The following is a 23,446-nucleotide window of genomic DNA, read 5'->3' on the forward strand; positions in this document are numbered from 1 at the left end:
TTAACAAACAATGTCACCTCCGAAACACAAGAAAAAGCAACCTACATGGAAAGCTGTGATTGGTAAATCTTCACAACTAAATTGCTTAAATTGGAAATCAAGCTTCTAAGATGAAAGCATCTATATGTTTACTTAACTAAAGCAGGAAAATTGATCTCGATTACAATATTATAATACAACAGATGGGTGTATTTTGTGCATTCTCTTTGTTAAAAAAGTGAAAAAAATGTAAATTTGCCCTAAAACGTACAGTATAGTAATAAAAATAAGAGTGAGAGTGTGTTAGTTGATTTCTCCACTTTGAGACTTATGTTACTAAAATAGATGAAACCATTGGTGTACATGATATGGTTTCTCTTCAATAGAAATGAGCAAAAACTCTTGTTAACAGTGTTTTGTCACCTCCGAAACAGTAATTCTTAGTTTTTATTAGATCTTTTATTAATCTCTAGAAAATTCTCACTTCCTGTTGCCATATAACTATTTTCATCCAAAAGAGATTCCTGTCAATTGGACAGAATCAAACAAAATTGCTTTGTCTTCGAGAAATTATCAAATATAATACGCTTGTTGTTTCGGAGGTGACAATTGTTTCGGAGGTGACAAGTGTTAACGGAAAATTGTAAATTGCTCCGAAATGAAAACAACAGGCTATATTTCTACTACCTTCCTTCAGAGATAATGTGAGGGGATATGTTACATTTTTGTAAATGTAATGTATAACTGATGTCAAGAATAAAAAAATCAAATACATAAATCTGTTGTCTCGGAGGTGACAGAAAAGTTAACGGAAAAGTTGCATAAATTTATAAACACTCACCAAAAAATAACAAGCTATTTGAATCAAATAATCTTTGGATCGAAGTTAAGTCAGATTGATTACTATTCTGTTTTGATGGAAATTAGCAAAGTTGAATTTTATAATTGTGTGCAAGAGCTAACTCAAAAGAGGGGTTAATTGTTAACGGAAAATGTCACCTCCGAAACATAAAGTTTGGACAATTGCAGTCTTTAAAGAAGACAAAGCAGAACCCGGTAAACATAATAGTTCTTAATGTTGGATACCTGTCTATCACCACAACAACAAAAATAATGAAAAGGAATAAACAATTTAATATGCTAGGTCTGACAAAAAAACCATGTCAGAGTGCATACACCAAAAGTGTTGGATTTCAAGCATGTAAGTGCATGCCACATCTGAAAGAAAAAGAGAGGAAAGTTCATTAAGGTACCCAAGGTAGACACTGTGGGTGGTAAGTTTATGAGAAAAAATAATGCATATCTGTCATTGTATAAGAAAGTTATACACCAATTAGTGCCAAAACCGTGTTTTACACCACTGATTGTAAAAATGGCCATATGTGGCTGACTAGTATTTACCAATTAATGTAAATGAAAAATATTTCACAGAATCATTTGGGGTATTCACAGTGGAGAAAGCAAAGCTGCTCTTTAAGTACCGTAAAGTTCCGTGTATAAGACGCACCCGTGTACGTATAAGACGCACCCCTACTTTCGGACCTAAAATTAAAAAAAAAAAAAGAACACGAAAATTTCCACGCAAATATTGTGTGTGTCATACATATTATTTCAGCTCAAAATTTCCCTAGAATGCAGCATGTATTTGCTTTATTTTTCATTTCCGTTTATACTTTTTTTAACAAATAAAGACAGAATAAACTGACCAGAAAGAATATAAATTATTAGTGGAAAAGTGAGCAAAGAAAATGGGATTCCATCGGGATTCGAACCCGAGACCTCCGGATTGCTAGACCGGTGCTCTACCGACTGAGCTATAGAAAGCCCTAGTGCAGTGTTGTCCCAGAAACCCTTAATTCTCAATGCTCGGGTGGTCAGAAGCTATAGCAGTGTGTTTGTGTGTGAAACACACGCACACACTTGAACCTGGCATAAACCCGAAGGATAATTCAACTTGGGGATAAATGCGAGGGATCACCGAAGTGATGCAGCTTTTTGAGTTTGTAACAAATAAAGACAGAATAAACTGACCAGAAAGAATATAAATTATTAGTGGAAAAGTGAGCAAAGAAAATGGGATTCCATCGGGATTCGAACCCGAGCTCTCGGGTTCGAATCCCGATGGAATCCCATTTTCTTTCTGGTCAGTTTATTCTGTCTTTATTTGTTACAAACTCAAAAAGCTGCATCACTTCGGTGATCCCTCGCATTTATCCCCAAGTTGAATTATCCTTCGGGTTTATGCCAGGTTCAAGTGTGTGCGTGTGTTTCACACACAAACACACTGCTATAGCTTCTGACCACCCGAGCATTGAGAATTAAGGGTTTCTGGGACGAACACTGCACTAGGGCTTTCTATAGCTCAGTCGGTAGAGCACCGGTCTAGCAATCCGGAGGTCTCGGGTTCGAATCCCGATGGAATCCCATTTTCTTTGCTCACTTTTCCACTAATAATTTATATACTTTTTTTAAACGGTATTCATCGGACATCGGCAAAATATGGACGACGCAAAATGCGAGACTTGTCTCGGTACTCGCTATTGTTTCGACTTTCAATCGTGGTAGGCCTACATGTATCATCAAAGATCATACTCATGAGTGTACAGCACGATCTTTGCTATCATACATAGGGTGTCTCGCATACCGTATTCGCCGGCGCAAAGGCCGCAGCGCTGTATAAGCCGCACCCTCGATTTGAGCAACGCAAAAAATAAAAAATAAAAATACTAAAAAGTAGGATGAAAACCTGATGCTTGAAGACGAACGATGAAGACACTTTACGGTAAAAAAAAATACTTACACGGAAATAAATGAGTGGGTACCATACAAAATACGATGTTCTCGCACACACGTACACATGTAGATACATCGTTCAATCGAAAAACTAGAACAAAAACTCACCTCCAAATTTTTGCCAATGCGGTAATAACTTAACAAAAATGAACAAAACACGCTCAGAAGTACGATTGTACTCTGAAAATAAGGTATAATGATACGAAAGCAAAAGAGAGAAAATGAGAGAAAGGGACAGGAAATCTAGAGAACATACGCCACAGATCGTACAACGATCTTCGATTGTGCGAGTCGCTAGTCCAGTCACATTGTAATAGACAGGTGGTTGTCTGTGTACAGTCATAGACAGGTACATTGTAATAGACAGGTACATGTATTCATGTAATAGACAGGTACTACGGTACATTGTCATAGACAGGTACATTGTAATAGACAGGTTCTGACAAACACTTATTGGTTGGCATTGCGCTATGCTTTGAGCTTAAAGGTAACGCAAACCCAAAGAGCAATGTGGATTGAGTGAAAGCAGTAACATTAATAGAGCACATCAGTGAAAATTTGAGGAAAATTGGGCAACCGATGCAAAAGTTATGAATTTTTAAAGTTTTGGTGTTGGAACTGCTGGGCAAGGAGACTACTAGAGGTTATGACGTATGAGTGGACTACAATGTAAGGAAAATATAAAGAGAATTCAATAAAAATTCATTTTTCATGAAAATTACACATTCCATCTTGATACTGAGATATGTCAGGGGTAGCAATTATTCCCCCTGTTTTCTGAAAGCGGTTAGTCAAGGACTCTTTCATTTTGCTAGAAAAGTAACTTTTTGTGGAATTCCTTTTATATTTTCTTTATGTTGTTGTCCACTCATATGTCATAACCTCTAGTAGTCTCCTCATCCAGAGGTTCCAACACCAAAACTTTAAAAATTCATAACTTTTGCAGCGATTGTCCGATTTTCCTCAAACTTTCACTGATGTGTTCTACTAATATTAATGAATCTACTCAATCCACATTGCTCTTTGGGTTTGCGTTCCCTTTAAGTTTTATTTTTGCCTCATTAAAATTTCATAGAAAAGACAAAGAGGACATACTGATGAGGAAAGTAAAGTTGTGAAACAAACACGGAATGCAGCTTTGCTTGTAAGATTTGTATACCGGTATTCATATCATCGGGGGATGGTTGCCTCCTTGGTTGCCTATTGTGTAGTCCCATACATGTATAAATGTGTTAGTTTTTACTCCCGATTTGCCGGGTTGCAGAGACCCATTTTGATTTTGCCGCCAGAAAGGCCGCACCCCAACTTTTCATTTTTATTTTTCTGAAAAATACTGCGGCCTATACGCCAGCGAATACGGTATTGACGCATGTCAGACTGGAAGATTCATTACGAAAAATAAGAAAAACAGTAACAAGTGTAGCAGAGGGATCGTACACCGAGACGTACGGTACGTACGGTAATTACACTCACTGTTGTTTCGCCTGGAGGGATTACCGGTAACGTGTGTCTCTTGTACTGTATCATGCTTGTATGCACAGTGCTAGCCTTTTGCAAAAGGCAGCTCGCTATAATTTCAGCACACGCACACAGAGAGCAATGGACTTGCACACACAGCGCGCAACGGGCAAGCGCGCTCCGATCCGATCGTTGTGTGCACGTGAGTCCATTGTGAGAGCCTCTTCAGCTGCTGCCTTTGCAAAAGGCTTGCTAGCTGTACAGTACCTAGCTAGCTAGCTAGCTATGCTATCCTCGATCCTGGCCTCGATCGTGAAGAGCATGCAAAATAAACGCCATGCATGATATGCATACACCGTTGGCCAGACTGATATTAGTACATCGATAAGTTTTACGGTATCGGTAATTTAGTAATGATACCTGTACATCGCGTATTTCAGCTACTAGGTTGGCTGTTGGTAGCTTGGTAGACTGATATACATCGGTACCTGGTAGCTTTACATCGCATCACGTATTACAGCTGCATGTTGTCTATGGCCAGATTGATACATCGGTCATCGTAACTACGGTACACAAGGCTGATGTAAGTTTATCCCGTATTTACAGCTGTTGTGTGTGTCCAGATTGAAAGATTGCTCATATATCCGTAAGTTTTAGTGATTGCTTACCCTCCGAACATCGATGGGCATACATGGCCCCAAGTTGACCTTATAAAATTGGATGTACGTGACAGATTTTTTTCCCGTGATTCGACTGTACCCGTGTACAAATTGTATAAGACGCACCCCCGATTTTTAATGTTTTTCAACGAAAAAAAGGTGCGTCTTATGCACGGGACTTTACGGTATTCAGTAGAATCAAGGAGCTTCAAACACAGCTCCTTGCTAAAATGTACAAAGTGCAGTGTACGTAGCTAAACCATCACTGGATGACTACTTTACCCTGTACTTTGCATGCAAAGTCTTGCTGTTACTGAAACACTTATGTGCCATTCTGGAGTTAGGAATTCATACAATATTGTTATACAAATAATGAATGTTTATGAGTGCAATGGACGGAATATTTCATGAGGTGAAAGATGAAATGAGTCATTCAACGAGGCGCAGCATCGTTGAATGGATCAATAATTTCATCTTTCACCGAATGAAATATTCTGTCCATTTTACGAATGAAAAACATTTATTATTTGTTTTTTATAACACTTAAAATAGATCCTTTTCATTTGATGTTTTATGAATTTAGAAATGCGAGAATGTGCGGGATCTGAGATCAAGAGAGTGCGCACTGAGCGCTTCACGCTAGCGCGCTGTCGCATGCACACTGCAAAGCAAGCATTTTACATGCGTAGTGTGCCGGGCTGACTCTCGGCGTGCTTGAAATGGAGCAAATCGTAAGGATCCAAGATCGCACAGTAAATGGAGCCACAATTGCACAAGTAATGACGTAATAGTAAAATGGGACGCATGATAAATGTCAAACAACCGATCAAATGACAAGGATCTATCTATAGCTGTAGGTGTTATATAATGCACTCTATGTATTTCAGTGTAAACATCGTATAGTCTTTCCTACCTTGGGTTCATGTAATTGCAGTGTCACTATTGCAATGTCTTTCCAGTATTCAGACTGCAAGCCCTAGTTTTGGTAGTCACATTACGATAGTAACTCATTGGTGTGCGTTTTCTCTCCATGGTCAAGTTACAATGTAGCTTTGATGAATAGAAGAAGATCGCGTGTACAGTATGGAAGAGGTTTAATCAAGATTGGACATAAATAAAGAAAGCCGCTGGACATAGTACAGGAATTATGTTATTATATACTGTTAAGTATAAGGCTTTTTTGCAGTGCTTTAACATGTTTTTAGCTCACCTGAGCGAAAGGCTCAAGTGAGCTATTGCGATCGCCCTTCGTCCGGCGTGCGGCGTGCGTCATCCGTCGTCCGTCGTGCGTAAACTTTTTACATTGTCATCTTCTTCTTGAAAACCCCAAGACCGATTTTCATCAAACTTGGCATGTAGCATCCCTAGGGGGTTAGGAACTCAATTTGTTAAAATGGGCACCATGCCCCACCCAGGGGGTCCCCAGGGGGGCCCAACCCCCCCCCCCCCAAATTAAGGAATCTGTAAAAATCTTCTTCTCTAGAACCAGAAGTGATAGAGCTAAGTTAATACTATGAGTTAGTACATTGATGACTGTAGTTTCAAGTTTGTTCATGGCAGAATCAGGGGTGCCCCCCTTGGGACCCAGGGGAGGGGGTGAGGAGGGGTCCTAATGGGGCCTAAATTGTACATTTTTATCTTCTTCTTCAGAACCCCATGACCCATTTTCACCAAACTTGGCAGGTAGCATCCCTAAGGGGTTAGGATCTCAATTTTTTAAAATGGGCACCATGCCCCACCCAGGGGGCCCCCAGGGGGGCCCAAACCCCCAAAATGAAGGAATCTTTAAAAATCTTCTCTAGAATCAGAAGTTATAGAGCTATTAAAGATAATACTATGAGTGAGTACATTAATGACTGTAGTTTCAAGTTTTTCATATGAGATCCAGGGGTGCCCCTCTTGGGGGCAGGGGTGGGGTGGTTGGGAAGGTCCAAATGGGGGCCTGAATTGTACATTTTCATCTTCTTCCTGAAAACCTCATGATGGATTTTCGTCAAACTTGACAGGTAGCATCCCTAGGGGGTCAGGATCTCAATTTATCAAAATGGGCACCATGCCCCACCCAGAGGGCCCCAGGGGGCCCCAATCCCCCCAAATTAAGGATTCTTAAAAAAATTTGGGCCCTTATTGTACATTTTCATCTTCTACTTGAGAATGCCTGGTCAAATTTTGGTAGAGCTGTGAATAATTTAGATAAGTGACTGCGTGAAAGGTGAACTTGCGATACTCAGGTGAGCGCTAGACCCGCAGGTCTCTTGTTTCTTTTTGTTTGCTTGATTTTCATGGACAGTATCAGAGCATTTATATTCAATGAAACACATAAGCTTGTGTATAGGCTACTGTAGTAAATGGCTGTGCAGTGATTCACCATATTTTGTCCTGTCGCTTCCACAAACACTTGCTGAGTGCGTGAACGCTTGCAAAGTGCGCAAACTCTTACTATTAATGAAGCACGCAATATCTTGCTACAGGTGCAAGTCACTGCTTCTTTTTCTTTTGAAGTTCAGAGCCTACTTCAAATTCTAGTAAGTAGGACCCACTTTTACAGTTTTTGCCTTAGTATCTATAGATACTGACTTTAGCTGAAAATGATTATATTGGATGACTTTACAGGTGTAATGTCAGGAAATATTGCACTCTTTACGGCCAATGTTGCAATCATCCTGAATTCATACGAATGCAGTATTGGCCCTAATTCATGCACTATTCCCATGGTATCCTATTCCTTGCAATCCAATTTATTCATAGTCACGTACACGTACTACAATTGTATGTGCAAATTAGATGAGGTGATGATGTCACTGCTTCATAATGTAGGTGTATAGAAAATTTTCCCCTCTGGCAGGAAAACTTTTATCCCCTTCAAATTATAATTGTACAGAAATAATCTGGAAAAAAAATTATGGAAAAGGAGTTGAAAAGTTGCTGAATTATTGACCCAAGATGATATAAATATACATTTTTTCAATAATGCTTTTGTGTACAGCTTAGAGTTGTGAGATGATGACATGATTACCTCATCTTGTGTTGTACAGTGTAATTTTGTATACGTGTACATGGTTGCAATCTATGTCTCTGTCACATGTACAAGACATCACGGACTCATCTGGAGTAGCAGCAAAACCTTTGACGGCTTTGCCTTTCGCAGGACATTACAGATATGACAGCATATGAGGCTTTAGTATGTCAGTGCTTTCATGTTGTGCATTCAACTTTGATGAGATATCTGTCATTCTGTTTGTTTGATTTCACTCTTGTTAATTAGAGACTTTAGGAAAGCTTTTACACTGTGTTTTGGAAAAAGAGGCCAGGTGAACTTGATGCACAGTGCATTTGAGCTCCACCTGCTTACAAAGATAGATAGTAGACAAAATGAACAAAGTGAACTTATACAATGCCATGGAATTTTCTTCATCAAAAAAAGATATATTGATGTTGTTTTCAGTCAAAGTACAGCAAGGAGTGCTTGTTACTTTTCTATCACTAATAAAAACTACCCGGGGGCACAGCAACATTGTACTTGGCATCTCAACTTCTTCCATTTATGTACATTATGATTCAATTACAATATACATGGATGGTAGACTAATACACTGTAGATGGTTTATAGTCACCTGATGAACTTTGCAAAGTCACTATTGTATTTGCGGTACATCCAGGTCAGGTGCTCATAAGCTAGTTTCAAATCAGCAGAGTAGTTTTGTAGCTAGGTTTGTTTGAGTAGCATACACTGGATAACTGCAAATGATACTTGCAGTTTCACTGGGATGAAATTTAGAAATGGTAGCAGATTCAAGTAATGACTTTGTAAGATTTATTTCTTTATTTTCTGTTACATGTAGCATCATGTGCATTTGAGTGTATTGACACAGTGTGGCATGTGTGAGGTAGATATATTTTGTGGTGATGTTTGTTGGTGCTACTAAAATTTGAGTTCATGGACTTTTTTAAAATCCCATAATGCAACTCACCACACAAGGTTTACACGCGAGAGTGCCGGGGTCATGCTCTGCTCATTGCTTAGGTATGCCAGTCTGGAGATTCAAAGCACTTTATTTGCAGCTGAGAGATTTAGTTTTGATTTTTGTTGGTGTTGTTGTCGTCGTCTTTTTTTTTTACCGGAATGTGAACAGTGGCGAAAAACCCTACAAACAAATGATACTGATAGCAGTGTGTAAATGGGGTTGTGTTTATCTCAATATGACAGCAGATGCAGAAGTTTAATATGAAAGTTGTATTTAGCGAAGGGGTATACCTAGTTTTGTTCTTGGATGCTAGTAGATATAAATTTGGCTGTGAGAAAAAAATAGTTTGGCTAAATTTGACTGTAAAATAGACTAAATTTAGCAATCTGGTAACCCTGACTGAGGCAGCTGTTACAATCACCACAATACTCCATGGTTCAAATCACAATTTCAGTGGCAGAGATTGGGATAGACATTAACCCGTTTAGGACGGACTGATTTTGCTACAACACGCATTTCCCATAGACACCTGCCCGAGTATACTCGGGACTCGTCCTCAACGGGTTAAAAACAAAAATTCCACTACTGTATGAGCTGAAGTTTTCGCGTACAGATATTTTCGCAAATTGCTACTTGGAGGACATTTTTACGTGTTGTTGATTTTGCGGTTGTGAGGGTCTAACTGAACTTACTTATTCGCACGTTATTTTCGCGTGTTGTTATTTTTGCGGTTCAAAGGCGATTCGCGAAATTCACGAAAATTTCAGCTCGTACAGTATCATCTACTGCTGGCCAATCGTGGTGTGTGTAACAGATCACACAACGGTGGGAATCCAGCATTTTAATACTGTACACAATAGCTGCCATCTTCTCATTATAATTTGTTGAAATGCTTCCATTCTATTTTCCTTGTCAGTCTCTGTTTTATCCCTGAGTAGCCCCATGATCCCTCAGTGAGTATTGTGTTTGTGTCCATTTTGCCTTATGTTTTCATGCAGCTGCATTTGTGATGATGCTACTTGCATTTTATTTGTCTTTTCTATGGTTAATGGAGAATTATGGTAAAGCCCCATTTGAATGTAATCAAGGGTGACCAGGTGTATCATTGAGTTTTGCAGAGTGAAGAGCATCTAGTAACCATGGTGTCAACCCATGATATGAGTGGGCCATCACTGCCAGTGTGAACAGAGTTCACTGACATGCGATATACAGTGGTATATGTTTTGTGTCTTCTCACTCTGGCACGTGTAACACTTTGTGCTGCTCTCTATTCCTGTGTGTGCAAACCGTGGGCCTATTATCATAAACTTGCATGTCATTTGCACCTGAAAGAAATTGTAAGTATTCCCACGCTTTAGCAATGATCACATACCTAGTACTCGGGCAGAATGTTCTCCAACTGGCTGTCTGGCTGAGCAAAAACATTGATTCAATCTTTCATAATACCTCTGAAGGGTTGCTCCTGCTGCGATGCTCTTTGACCCCTCCCTGTTTGCAGCTAATGGAAATTCAAGGCCCCCCTTGCTTACCCCCCACAGGATGCCCTCTTGCCCTTCTGGGTATGCATTGACTCGCTGTGGCTGTGGAATGGGCTACACCCTCAATCAGACCCAACCCAGAAGTGTGTGTGTGTGTGTGTGTGTGTGTGTGTGTGTGTGTATGTGTGTGTGCGCGCTTGAATATGGGCCTGTGTGTGTGTCTGTGTGTATGCATATTGAAGAGAGTACAGCGTCGATAGTCACAGTGTGCTGTGTGCGCAGGAGAGGAAGAGCCATTTCTGAGGGAGCTGTAGTGTATTTGTGTGTATACATACACAGAGACCAATCATACATGTACATGTATTGGGCCATTACTTGTCAGAGCATGATTAATTGTAAGTATTCAAGTGTATTTTCCTCGCACATTGACATTTTGATGATTGCTGCGGATAATAATGTGGACTCCAACATAGACTCTAATAAGATTCATGTTGATGACAAGTTGGTCATCTGCTCGTTCCTGTTTACCTGTCATAATTTTTTAATTTTTTTTTTGTCTCTGGTATAAAAGAAATCTGACTGTGATATGATTACTACTGTGCATAGGGCAACTTTGCATCTATTCAATTAAATATACCTCTGTGCATGAACTGAATTTTGTTCAAAGATTCTTAATTCCATTGTTAGCCAAGCAGAATGCAACTAATTCGATCTGGTCATGATATTTGTTGAGTGTACAATACTTATCATTTGTATGATATTTCTATGAACTGGTCTGAAGATGATTATCAAATTAACCTGTTAATTAATGTTCATAGCATTACAAACGATAACCAGCCTGCCACCAATTGGCCTTTGGGTTTGAGTCTCTGTACTCTTTAGACTATTTAAGAGGCAAGTGTCCATTTAACTTATTGCCTGATAGTGACTTTTAGTTGCCTTGGGCAGCAGGCAAGTAGGTTCATAGTACCCTGCTGCTGCTGTTACATTTACAAGGGCGCGTACAATAAATTCTCATGATGACATGAAATTAAAACTCAAGTTTAAAAGTGCAACATTGTCAGAAGCCCAACTTAGGAAAGCACACCAGGGAAAGCCTGACATATCCTTGTATTTTGCTTGTTTTGTTTGTATATCTCTTATCACTTGTATTGTCTTGCAAATGCCAAATAGATAATAATGATAATGATAATGATAATAGTATGTTTGACATTCTCCTCAAAACACATGGCCACTTGTAAAACCTGATAAAGTGAAAAAACTTGTGATATTTTCAGTATGATGAATGTTAATTCATTACCATGGCAGGGATGTGCAGTAGGTTTTTACTTGTAGTACAAATTTACTACGAGTGCAAACCTTTCAAATCATTTGACCCATGCATTTTTCTCCTAAAGTAGAATTAGATGATGGTAAATTTTTCATTATCTTATTTGATTTGAAAAACATTGAATGTACATGTACAATTCATTGTAATGCATATGTATATCTTTGAAACATTTCAGACCAATATGAGCTTACAAATTTCAACAACATGCATTATGAGCTAGTAATTGCATATCATCATAGAGTAAACATGTACAGCTGTAGGTGTTTTCATGTTTTAAAGAATAGTGTTGTGATCATTTTCACCATGTAGGCCTACAGTCCGTATGTGTATCTGTGAAAGAAAGTAATATCCTATTATGTCTTTGATTGAACTTGAATTGTTTCATGCTTGTTACCTTTAGATCTGTACAGAAAAGACACTGAATTTTGTCATCCCATTACTATTCATGAACATGTTCAAATTTTCAATCTCATTAGCCTATTAGTAGTTACTTTGAGATTAAGATTTTCTTTGTAGTGAGTAGTGACCAAACAGATGTTACATTCCTCTGTTCATTTATTTGATGCAGTGTTTTACATCCCTTATAACATTTAAAAATGTAGTTATTATGGAAGTTGTCCTACAATGTACATTGTATGCCGCTTTGAGTGAAATTTATATTATACATCTCTGTGGTGACAGAGATATTTAACTTTACCATTTATAACAACCTTTTTTTGTCTTCAAGTGAACTGCCAGTCCATGTTCAAGTAAAACAAATGAAAATCTTGATTGAAAATGAAAAGGTTCCAGTTTCAGTTTCAGTTTCAGTTTACAAAAAAATACACAGAGCACCATTATTAGGAATTATTGGAAGTCTGATGCTTGTGGAGCACATAGGAAAATGAATTCGTGGTATTGTATATGCACAGGTCAATTAGATGTTGATTGTACAGCTGCTTACACTAAATGAGGCACACCATAGTGCCATACAATATGGTGTGGCATAATACAGCTGTATCTTGTGGTGGAACTGCACTTCAGATTTCCCAAATCACAATCTTCATTTCCCCATTTGCAAGGTGAGAAGTCATTCCAATCAAGCTAAACGATAATTCTCCTTTGCCCTTCGAAACCTGTACCCCTCCCCCTTTTTTTTTCAGGGGTGGGGGTGGGTGAAGGGGATAGCTATGTCTTATGATGTAGGCCCTACATGTAGCTCTGCACTGGGTTTTAAGGATCTACAATGTACAACAAGACTGATAGAGTCAAGAAAATGTTGCCATTGAAGAGATGACAATTACTTGTGTTAGTACAATGTGCAACAAGGGCTGAGGTATGTGCCAAGAGAATATGAATAAAATCACCACATATAATGTAGGCCCTATATGTCGGTACAACTAATTATGGTAAATACTTGTATAGGGGTTGGGTTTTTTTTGAATTTGCACCATATAAATACAGTAGCTTGTGTTTTCACACCATTAGCCTTCTCCCTGGAAATAGCAGACATGCAAAGTAATTCATGGTGTTGATGAGAAAAGATGTGCTACAATTTGAAGAGAAACTTCTTTTCACTTAGAACTTACAAGCCATGTGTCCTCTACAGTAGTACTGTAGTGCGTCTTTGATGGGAAATCATTCCTAATTCAGTGCGTACTTGCTAAGACCCCCAGCCGCTTACTAGGGGTCTGCAGGGAGAATTTGACCCTACCCCCACCAAGCACCCCACACAGAACTGAAAATAGAAGCTTTGTGTGTACGAGTGTGTGTGTGTGTGTGTGTGTGCGTGCACTTGCCCAGATGCCTTTTTTTAGTGTGTGTGTGTGTGTGTGTACATACCCCATGCAATACCGGTATGCATTGTGGTTGTACTTGTTCTGTGTGGTTTCTAGTGACACATTTTATAGAAGCACAAGATATGAAGCGCTGGGAAATTGAGGAAACAAGGAATATAACAAGTGGCTGCATGCTGCATGAGCATATTTATGTCAGAATAACTAAAGACATTTGTATCATCTGGAAGCAATCATACTGATTTGCAAGATTTTCAGTGTCTAGAGCATGAAGTAAGCATTAAATGCACACTCGCAATGTAGCTTGGTTTCATCTCTAACACATTACATTGCGATGATTCTAGTGAAATTTGATTGATGTACATGTACACATCTGATATTATTCAAACTTGTTGTAAAGTCATGGAAGTTTTAAAGTCTATTGTAAATCAAGGAATGATCACTTGTGTCCATTAATATTATCTGTTTATTTACTGCGTTGTTGATGTGTGTGTGATCGTATTACCTGGGTATATGCGAACTTGTGTTTTTTCACCTTACATCTTTTTGTCAAATGTAACTCCAGAATGCTGAGATTGACAGTGCTAATGTGATGAAACTGTGTGTCAGACTGAAACAAATGCCTGCACAAGATTTCACTATCATTGCAAAAAAGATCATTTCATACACACAATATTGTGCATATGCCATATAGGCCTATTTCACAAGTTAAGACTTGTTTAAAGACGGTTTTGTGAGTGACAGAATAAGAAGTACAGGGCCCTGTTTCATGAAGCTGTTTGTAAAGTTATGCAAGACTTTACGAACGCAAGCCAAGTTGGTTTCCTACTCATTGTTAATTTCAATAGCTAAAGTTTAAATTTGCAGGTATGACAATGATTATTCTTACACTTATGTTAAGACATGTTTTAGTTGAAAGTGTATTTTTCCCCAATATAGATGAAATATTTACATACAAATTACAGTCGTACTTTGTTAAGATATAAGGGGGAAAAGGGCACACATATTGGCACTTCATACTGTAAATGTCGATATTTTCACGTGACTAATTTTTCACGCTAAGCGGCTCAAAAACATTCGCAGGTTCTTGAATTCGCAGTGAGCAATTGTCAACCCATTCAAAATGTGCAGAGGTAATTTTGAAGATATTTTTACAGGTTTTAGAATTCGCGATAGCCGGAAGTAGTGCAAAATACTCGAAAATTAATGTACTGTGAAAATTTCTGCATTTACAGTATTCCAGTTGTTTGTAAAGTCATGCATAACTTTATGAACAACTTTATGAACAACTTTATGAGACAGTGTCCAGTAATTTTTTTGCCTATTCAACAGAAGTTTGAAATGAATTACCTGTGATGCTCTGAAATGTAGTCATCCATGCTGATAAAGTCTTCTCATTGTGGAAAATACTTTGACATCAAAATTTGCCATAAAGTTTATTGCAACCATGGTCTTTATGCATGGGAGGTATAAAAATTCATTCTCTCGGTTTGGATGTCTTTTACTTACCTATAAATGACAAGGTATACATCAGACTTTCATCAAAATTTATTGTTATACAGGCTTACTGTTATGATGACTAATATTGTATTAGTGGTGGGCTGTTAGGATGAATCTGATTGGCAGGAATCTAACGTTAAGGTCAATATAAAAGTGTTTTCTAGCCTGATAGATACATTGTATCAGTTGTCATTAATATGATGTCAAATATTATAGTCTCAGTGCAATGAATTCAATGTAAGCACTTGTTACAAAAACTGAAAAAGTATTAGATGCCATGTGCTTGACTGTATTTTTCCAATCATAGCAAGCGGGATGATTAATAATCACAAAGAGTATTATTATTCAGTCAGGAGTCATTCATGTAATGGCATCATGTCATGATAATGATCATGTGTGTGTGTGTGTGTACAATGTACAATGTAGGTGTGTATTCAGTTGTTTGAACATTGTATTTACAATGTACCAGGTATCAAAGTATTAGTTGCATAGGACAACATGTTGTAACGCAATGCAATTTACCGAAATGTCTGTGCCAGCAAGCCAGATAATGGAGAATTCCAGCAGGTGTCATATTGGCATCATTGAGAGAGCAGTCAATTACTTGAGTGTTTTATGGTACATGCGGTCCTAACAGGTGCATTAGTTGGAAGCTTCAAATTATTCATCACAACTTAACCATATGTTTGGCAGAGGGAATGATGAAGAGATCCAGAATGAGTGGGAGATGAGCTGGTCAGGGATAACAGAAAGAGGGAAATGGAGGAGCAGGGGAAAGATTTAGTTTGAGGGCTCGAGTGTGGGTGAGAAAAAGAGTGCAGTTTGAGCCTTTTCTATATATATGAAAATATGAATGTGTGTAGCGTGTGATATCCATGCCATCGCCTGGATTTCCCATCTGTTTCACTTAAGATGGGGAATACAGACCAAGCTTGGAGAAGTCTTCTGCTGCAGAATAGTCAGTCTCTGAGTGATTCAGTGAAGAGATTGGCGTAACATGCCATATCGTCCCATATCTTGAGTCCTCCCTTCATGTTGTAGGCTTACTTGTTCAGTTGTGTATCGTACCCTGCTCGTAGCAACCATTGTTTTTATTAGCTTGGGGTGTAGAAGGAAAGGTTAAACTCTATCAAGATGCAGTTTGAAAAACTTTGCCAGATTGGCTTTGTAGCAAATCTTAACCTGCTCTTTCCAAGAACTACAATGTAGGTACAATATACCAGATCCCATAGCATCAAGTCTTAGATGGGAACCTGGTATACCCATTACCAAAAATGTACACAAGAGTGTATGCTTTTGTAGAGTAGCCTGAATTCATGTTTGTTAGTATTTTGCTTATTGTAAAAATTGCCCTTATTGAAAGATAAGAGTCTCTTCTATCAATGTCTGTTCTTTTTCTTTTTCAGATTGTGAGTATATAATTGCATAATTTACCTCTTCCAGTGCTGTAGTATGCTTGTTTTGCTGCAAAACTCATGAAGATGTATAATTTTATACATATCTACGTATGTACAGAGCAATCAAGGCTGAGCTCACCAGATTTTGACTTTGGCTGACTCCATTCGGGTGTCCTTACACTGTATAACAAACGAATTTATGAGCCCTGTGCACGCTCTGTTCATATATCATGTCTAATCGATATCTTGCTTTTTCGATGTCACATTCAGTTGACCGTGGAAAGGGAATACATGTATTGCTTGACTGCTTTTGCCATGCGAATTTTACCGGGTGCTATTCGTTATTCCGAAGGTTCACTAAATTCCGAAGGTTCGTTATTCCGAAGGGTCGTTAATCCGAAACACGCAAATTCCCTATACCTACAGGTTCGTTAATCTGAAAATGAAAAAGGGTTCGTTAATCCGAAAATTTGTGGCGTTATTCTGAAGGTTCGTTATTCCGAAGATTGGTTAATCCTAAAATGAAATTCGGAACAATGAACCTTCGGAATAACGAATCTTAGGAATAAAGAGCCTTCGGAATAACGAACGTTCGGAATAACGAGCTGTAACCGAATTACCGACCTGTCTGTTTTTTTGTAGACGAGCAAGAGTAATGTTTTGTGGCATTGAAGGTTCTTGGAGACTTGCTGTAGGAATGGATTGATAATACTTAGAATTTACATTATCCACATGTTTATACACACAAGTTTATCAGAGTATTGCATGAAAAATTGTGCTTTCTGTCCTTTTCAAAGGACTTACAGTTTATTCTTTATTCTGTTCTCTCTCCGCAGTGTCGTCGTCGATATCTGTTCAAGTTAATTGGTAATGTCCACTCTTCCTCAGCCGCTCTCCCACTGTCTGGTCAACCAGGTCCGGCCCACGGTCAGTGTCCCCCAGACCGGGGTTGGGACTGACATCAAGCCCATGATCCCCACCCCAATCAAGCCCCCCATCCAGGAAGTGAAACCAAGCCTCTTGCCCGGGATGTCCCATCCGCCTCTCAACGTGCCTAGTCTACCCATTATGCCCAGTGTGTCCATGCAGGCTCTTCAAGGTGAGTAGAATGCTTTTAGTCCCATGTGATACAAAGAATTGCGGGAGTCATACAGTATAAAAGCTTTTTTGTTTTTAGGCCTCTCCTGCTGCCATACATCCAACATACACAAGTGTATATGTACATCTAGGATGCTATATGCATCAACATCGAAGTTTTGCAGTAACTAAATTATCATAAGAGATGTAAAAAAAATAATGCTTTCTTTCTGTGTTAATACAACATCGAGTCATATTACTTCAAACTATTCAGATTTCTGTACAAACACAGTGTTGCAATGCCAGTATATGTCACAGGATCATTAACAGTCTGAATAGAAAGAATCCCATGTCTTGTGTCTCAACCATGTGTGGATGCTATTTGCATGATGTGTCGGATCCATCAGCCCCTCTCTTTGCTTTATTCTCAGGACGTATTAAAAGAATCACTGACAGCGTAACTTAAGAATAAGATATGTGAATTTGTGATAATAATGGCTGTCTTGAGCAGTTCAAGGAATTCTTGACTTGCTTTACGTGATCCAAACATAACTAATCAAAGCTGTGTACAAAGCTTTGTGCATGGTCGAAATGTTAAAACTTTCCACTCTGTTTTCAGTTTGTTTTCTAACATCGAATGGGCACCGAGACAGTATTCAGTAATTTTGAAATGAAAAAGGATTACTCCAAGAACACTTGATATGGCAGTGGATCTATTGAGAAGGCATAGATGTTAGATTGAATCATTGTCTGCTTGATAGACACAAATATTAAAATGCTCCATAAATGGTAATCCAAGATGTGCTGTAAGGTAGACATGTAGGGGAAACTTAAGCATTTTAAAAATTCAGAAACAAACTGACATCTGAATGAAAGAGTTTCGGTGTGATGTAGGTATAACACTATGATCTGAATGCAAACCATGAACCTCTCCTACAATTGTAATCAACAACTACAGTATGTACATTGCTTGTTATGAATCTTTATTATTATTTCTGGTATTCGATGATAGTGACAAAAAAAATAAAAAGAGGTTTTTTTATGAAAAAAATACCTCCTACACTCCGATTTACTTCTAAACAGGCAAAAACAGCTGACCATACACCACATGTCAAGGGTTGTGACACATACTCTAAGAAAAACACAAAGCCACATTATACTAATGACACAATAGTCTGAGTGCATCAGTAGGAATTGTGTGCATAAGGTAATTTTGGAATGCTTAACACACGAAGCAAAGCTGAGAGGGTTTAGGCCATATTCTATTGTTAATGCATGCACACTGTTCCTACTGATGCACGAAAAGACGTGTGCATCATCTGTTTTATAGAAAGGGAGACAATTTTTTGCCAGGAATCCATTTTTACCTCCGCCAAGGGAGGAGGTTATGTTTTAGTTACTGTTGGTTTGTTCGTTCGCTCGTTCGTTTGTCTGTGTGCAAAATAACTCAAAAAGTAGATAACGGATTGGGATGAAACTTGCAGGAAAGGTTGAGAATGACATGAGTAACAAACGATTAACTTTTGGTAGTGATCCGAGAATTTGGGGGGAATTTATGAAGGATTTTTGATATTTTGGCAGGGAGGGTCAGTGAACTTGGGAGTTCAGGCTGCGCGTGTTTGAGGTTTGCATGCGTGTACTAAAGTGCATGCTCTAGTTTTTGCTGGGGTGAGGCGCGCTGTGCAGCTGAGGGTTTATGACGTAACAAAGGCTTCTATATTGGGAAATCGGGAGACTTTCAGCACACTATTATAAACACTTTCAGCATGCTATAGTATAAGTACGAATGGGTGGAAATCGCTGATATCTCTATGGAAGAACAAGATCAGTGATGGAAATGAGCTGCATGCTTGGCGGAGGTCTGTGCTCTCAGAGTGCTTCTCTAGTTGATCATGTGACCTGATGGCAAATTTACTGGATGCATTTCTTTTTGGCTTTGCCATAGATGAAAACCATGCATCCAGTAATTACTGGATGCATAGTTTGCTAGCCAATAGGTGTCTCGTACTGAGTGCTGGAACACTAGCTTTGTGCGCAAACTCTTGCTACATACAGTAGTACGTACAAGTGCTCAATAGCATTTGCACACTGGCTATCATCAGTGATGCAATGTGCAGCCGGTAAAACTCAACATGCCCCTCTTGACCAATGAGGTGGCAGGATTTTCTCTACCTGTTTTATAAATACTATATATAATACAATCACACATATACAATTACTTTACAGGCTTACAATAGTTTATGGGTCATCAGTTCAGAGAATTGAACCACATTGTCATTGATCAAGCATTCTTTTTGTCATTTTTTTTTTGGTTATATATTGAAACAAAGATGCATGTTGACTCATGCAAGGCAATTAACACAAGAGTTTCTGCCATTTTGGACCAAGAAATTGTGTTGACATATAATGCAATTTGTAGATTTGCAGATGTCGACTTACAAAAAAAAAAATGAAAAAGATAATAGGCCTATATCATAACTTTTTCCTTGCATTGACTTAAAAGAGTGGCCAGCTTTTGAAAGGTTTACTGCGATTCTGACAGTGTCATTGAAATAATGATTGCCAAAAAACTAAGACTTCTTTTATAGTAGCATTGAAAAGATTCTTTTTTTGTGTGTTCAAACATCATTATTAGGCTTGAAAAGCTTTTCCTATCTCTTGACCAGGAAATTTCATGATCGTTTGTAATTTGATGGCATTATATAGTTCAAGGTAAACACATTTTGATAGTGAATTACTACATGGAATGTGAAGCCTTGCAACAAACATTTTATTCAACTACATTGTCATGACACTTGCTCTTTGACCTCTTCTTTCCTGTCCAGTCAACAGCCAGCAAATCAACAACCACACCCAAAGGACATTGCCACAGAAGAAGTGCCCCAACGAGTTTCTCCACCAAAACCCACAAAGTGAACGCCAGCTCTTCTACAACGACGTAGCCATGCAGCTCTACAACAGTGACTTTAACAAGTTTGCTTCCAAGAAGGAATTTCATGGCTATCTGCTTGAGCAGCAAAAGTGGAGATGGGACACTCACAGTTACATCGGAAATCTGGAGACGCGTGTCCACAACCTGCTGGTCAATCCAAACAGCGGTGTCGCACAGAATGTGGCACGTTATCGCACCATACCTATTAAGTGCAAAAGTGAAGATGTCAAAAGGTGCGAGGCAACGTCCAAGGAACTAGAAAACATGGCGACGCGGATCGCCAGCGTGAGGCAACAGCTCCTGCACAAGAAGGGCACATTGCTGACATCAAATGATGGAAATGGAGTGGTGTGGCAAAACGAGCTGTCCTATATAGAACAGCTGTTTGACAGGACGGATCAGATGTACAATGAGGTGCTGTCTACTCTTGCAAGTGTGAATCAGACCTGGTCACACCTTCAGAAGAGCTTCACTGTGGAGGCAGCCGAGCTCGCTGACCGCAGGCGGCTGTGGCGACGGCGCAAGGAGAATAATCGCAAGCGACGGAAGCGCATGGAGAAGCAACTGGAGAAGATGGAGCAGCGCTCGTGCGAGCTGCTCTTTCACATCACATCAAGGGCTGCGTATGATCGTGTCCGATCTCATCCTGAAATGCCTCGAATAGGCCCTTCAGAGGTAAACACTGACATGTTGAACGGGGTCAAATCTAAGTCGGATGTGCGGCCTTTGATGCATCTCATCAGCAAGGGGTACCTGACGCCAGGAGCCATGGAGATGGTCTCGCAGAAAATCCAGAAACTTGAATGTGGCATCAAGACGGAGAGCCATCAGCAGGCGTCACAGGTTGGCGTTAACTCCCTTGGTACCAGCAGGGCCCATCCCACCTCTGAAGTCAACTCCATGCTGCCCGTTGTGTCGGGTATCAATTCCTCCCCCATGATCGTGTCTGCCAACTCCACAGTGACTCAGCAGTCAGTCCCCACTGTCAATCTCAATACACAGTTAGCCAAGTGAGATGGAGGTTCTCTTTTATGCCAGTATGCTCTCCCACAATTGACACAAGGGGAAATTGTATCATGCTGACTGAGGTGGACTTGCATCAGTAGAGATTAAAACAGGTTTTGATTACTTAGTTTTTGAAATGACATAGACAGAGATCCATGATAGACACAAAATTGAGTGCAAGCTATCCTCATTGACTTGGCCACTGCCGAAATAAGAATTGATATGGATCAGTGTTTGTCATGGCAGGCTCATGCCGAAAATGTGTTGCATCACGTGATAGATAGTAGTGTGATACCACTGGCATGTTTTGCCAAGCCTATTATTGCACTGGTGCATGACCTGTGCACAGAGCAGATTTTTCTTGTATTTTTTTTTCCTTCTGTTACACACTTGCACTCATAAAAGGAATCTGACTCTAGAGTCGTAACTGTAATTGCACTCATAGAGGGAATCCTGGCTGTAAAGTCACAACCGTTATTGCACGTGAATGGTATGAAGCTGCAGTAATATTACAAACTGTCTCAGACTAACATATGCTTGAGCATACTGTAAGTTGAAATAAAAACAGCGAGCTATGACTGAATGGAAGACCATGGTCAGTACAGTTAAGGCTGTTGTTAATTGTAAATCTTTGAAAAGAACGGCAAGTGTATATTAGATATGTACCTTGATGCCCACCATTCTGTATTCATGTAGAAATGTACATAACAAATTGTAACATAATGATGATGGTCTTAGAGTTAGATGTATTTGCAGATACATTGTCAGTGACTTCTCTGGTGCTATGTTATATGGACTTGTGTTATGAATTCACTTTATCATTTCCACTTTGTGAGGAAAAAAAAGAAACATTAGTGTCTGGGACAAGATTAGAGCTTCTTTGTGTTTCCCCGATTTGTCATTGCGTAGAATGGTAAAAAGGCTTGCTCTTCCAAGTGGCAGTATATGAGTGGAAAAAAATCTGCCATGCCCTCCCTGCCTGTAAACATGGATTGAACTGGCATTTTTGTTGTTGTTGTTGTTGCATGATTGCATGTAAGCATATTTCTTCATTGTCCGTATTATGGTAAAAATGCATTTCTACATGTCTGCTTGAGACTACGATGGCATCAGCTGAATGTGACGTTTGTACTGTCGCATTACACTCGTACAATTTACCTCATCTTCTCAACTTCTCTGTCTTTTCCGCTCTTTGTTCACTTGCCAAACAGAAAATAAGGTCTGTCAGAGTTGTGTTTTTACATTTTGTAATTGTACATCCACCCTTGTATATTGTACATTGTATCTCTTAACTTTTGCCTAGATTGTTATTTCACTGTATAGCGGAAGTACCACTCTATTTAGAGTTTGGTGTATATCCATAGCTTTAGCTTGCATTGGTGCAGGAAAAGAGAACATTTTTTTCTTCTTTGCCTATCCCATTCGTAGTGGGCCAAGAAAACTACAGTAATCAGGCATAAATCCTCCGATATTTGTTTGTCATCAAAGGAGATGTTTTCATGCTTCATGCTGCCATGTTTGTGGTCCTTTGTAGATTGCTTCTTCATTAGTAGTAGTCTTCTTTTATTTTTTTACTTAAAGTACAGGGTAAACCTGATGTGAAGATCACCAAATGAATCTACATGTACATCCAGAAAAATCATTTAGCCCAGATTAGCCGACCTTGTAAATGTTACTTGCATGCCAATCATGATTCCTTGCTTGGAAGATGAACCAGTATGTGTTAATTTAGTATAGATCATGATCAAAATTTCAGTCAAACGAATGATATGTTTAACTTTCGCTTCCTTACTTTGATTCCACTTTTTGGTTTTTTTTTTATCCTCAAGGAGATGGCTATTTGATTTCTTTCATTTGTTATGATTGTCATGCTTTTCAGAAATAGCAGTACCATATTCTCATTGAAGGTGGGTAGGACGGATACAATGCGAGATGTGGCATAGACAGTTTTCACTTTATCCTGCCAGTGATAATGCCCACACTGCTGTATTTTGTAATGTAGATGCAATGGATTAGGGAGGGAGAAAAAGAGGTGTTTTTTTTTTTTTTTTGGGGGGGGGGGGAGAGGATGACTAGTGTAACTTGACCATTACAAATC

General features: G+C 39.0%; 1 protein-coding gene across 1 annotated transcript in view; it reads left to right on the forward strand.

Moving 5' to 3' along the window:
- The window catches only part of LOC139726835 (uncharacterized), a 40,715-nt gene extending 18,900 nt beyond the window's left edge, over positions 1-21,815 (forward strand). Inside the window, exons 2-3 of the mRNA XM_071637830.1 lie at positions 17,171-17,433; positions 20,237-21,815. Coding sequence (XP_071493931.1) covers positions 17,205-17,433; positions 20,237-21,357 — 1,350 coding nt within the window. The 5' untranslated portion in view covers positions 17,171-17,204 and the 3' untranslated portion in view covers positions 21,358-21,815. The remainder of the gene's footprint in view (positions 1-17,170; positions 17,434-20,236) is intronic.
- The last annotated feature ends 1,631 nt before the right edge of the window (positions 21,816-23,446 follow it).

This window comes from Diadema antillarum, unplaced genomic scaffold (assembly GCF_040938485.1).
Source record: "Diadema antillarum isolate AM-2024a unplaced genomic scaffold, OU_Dant_1.0 seq00000100_RagTag, whole genome shotgun sequence".
Taxonomy (NCBI): Eukaryota; Metazoa; Echinodermata; class Echinoidea; order Diadematoida; family Diadematidae; genus Diadema; species Diadema antillarum.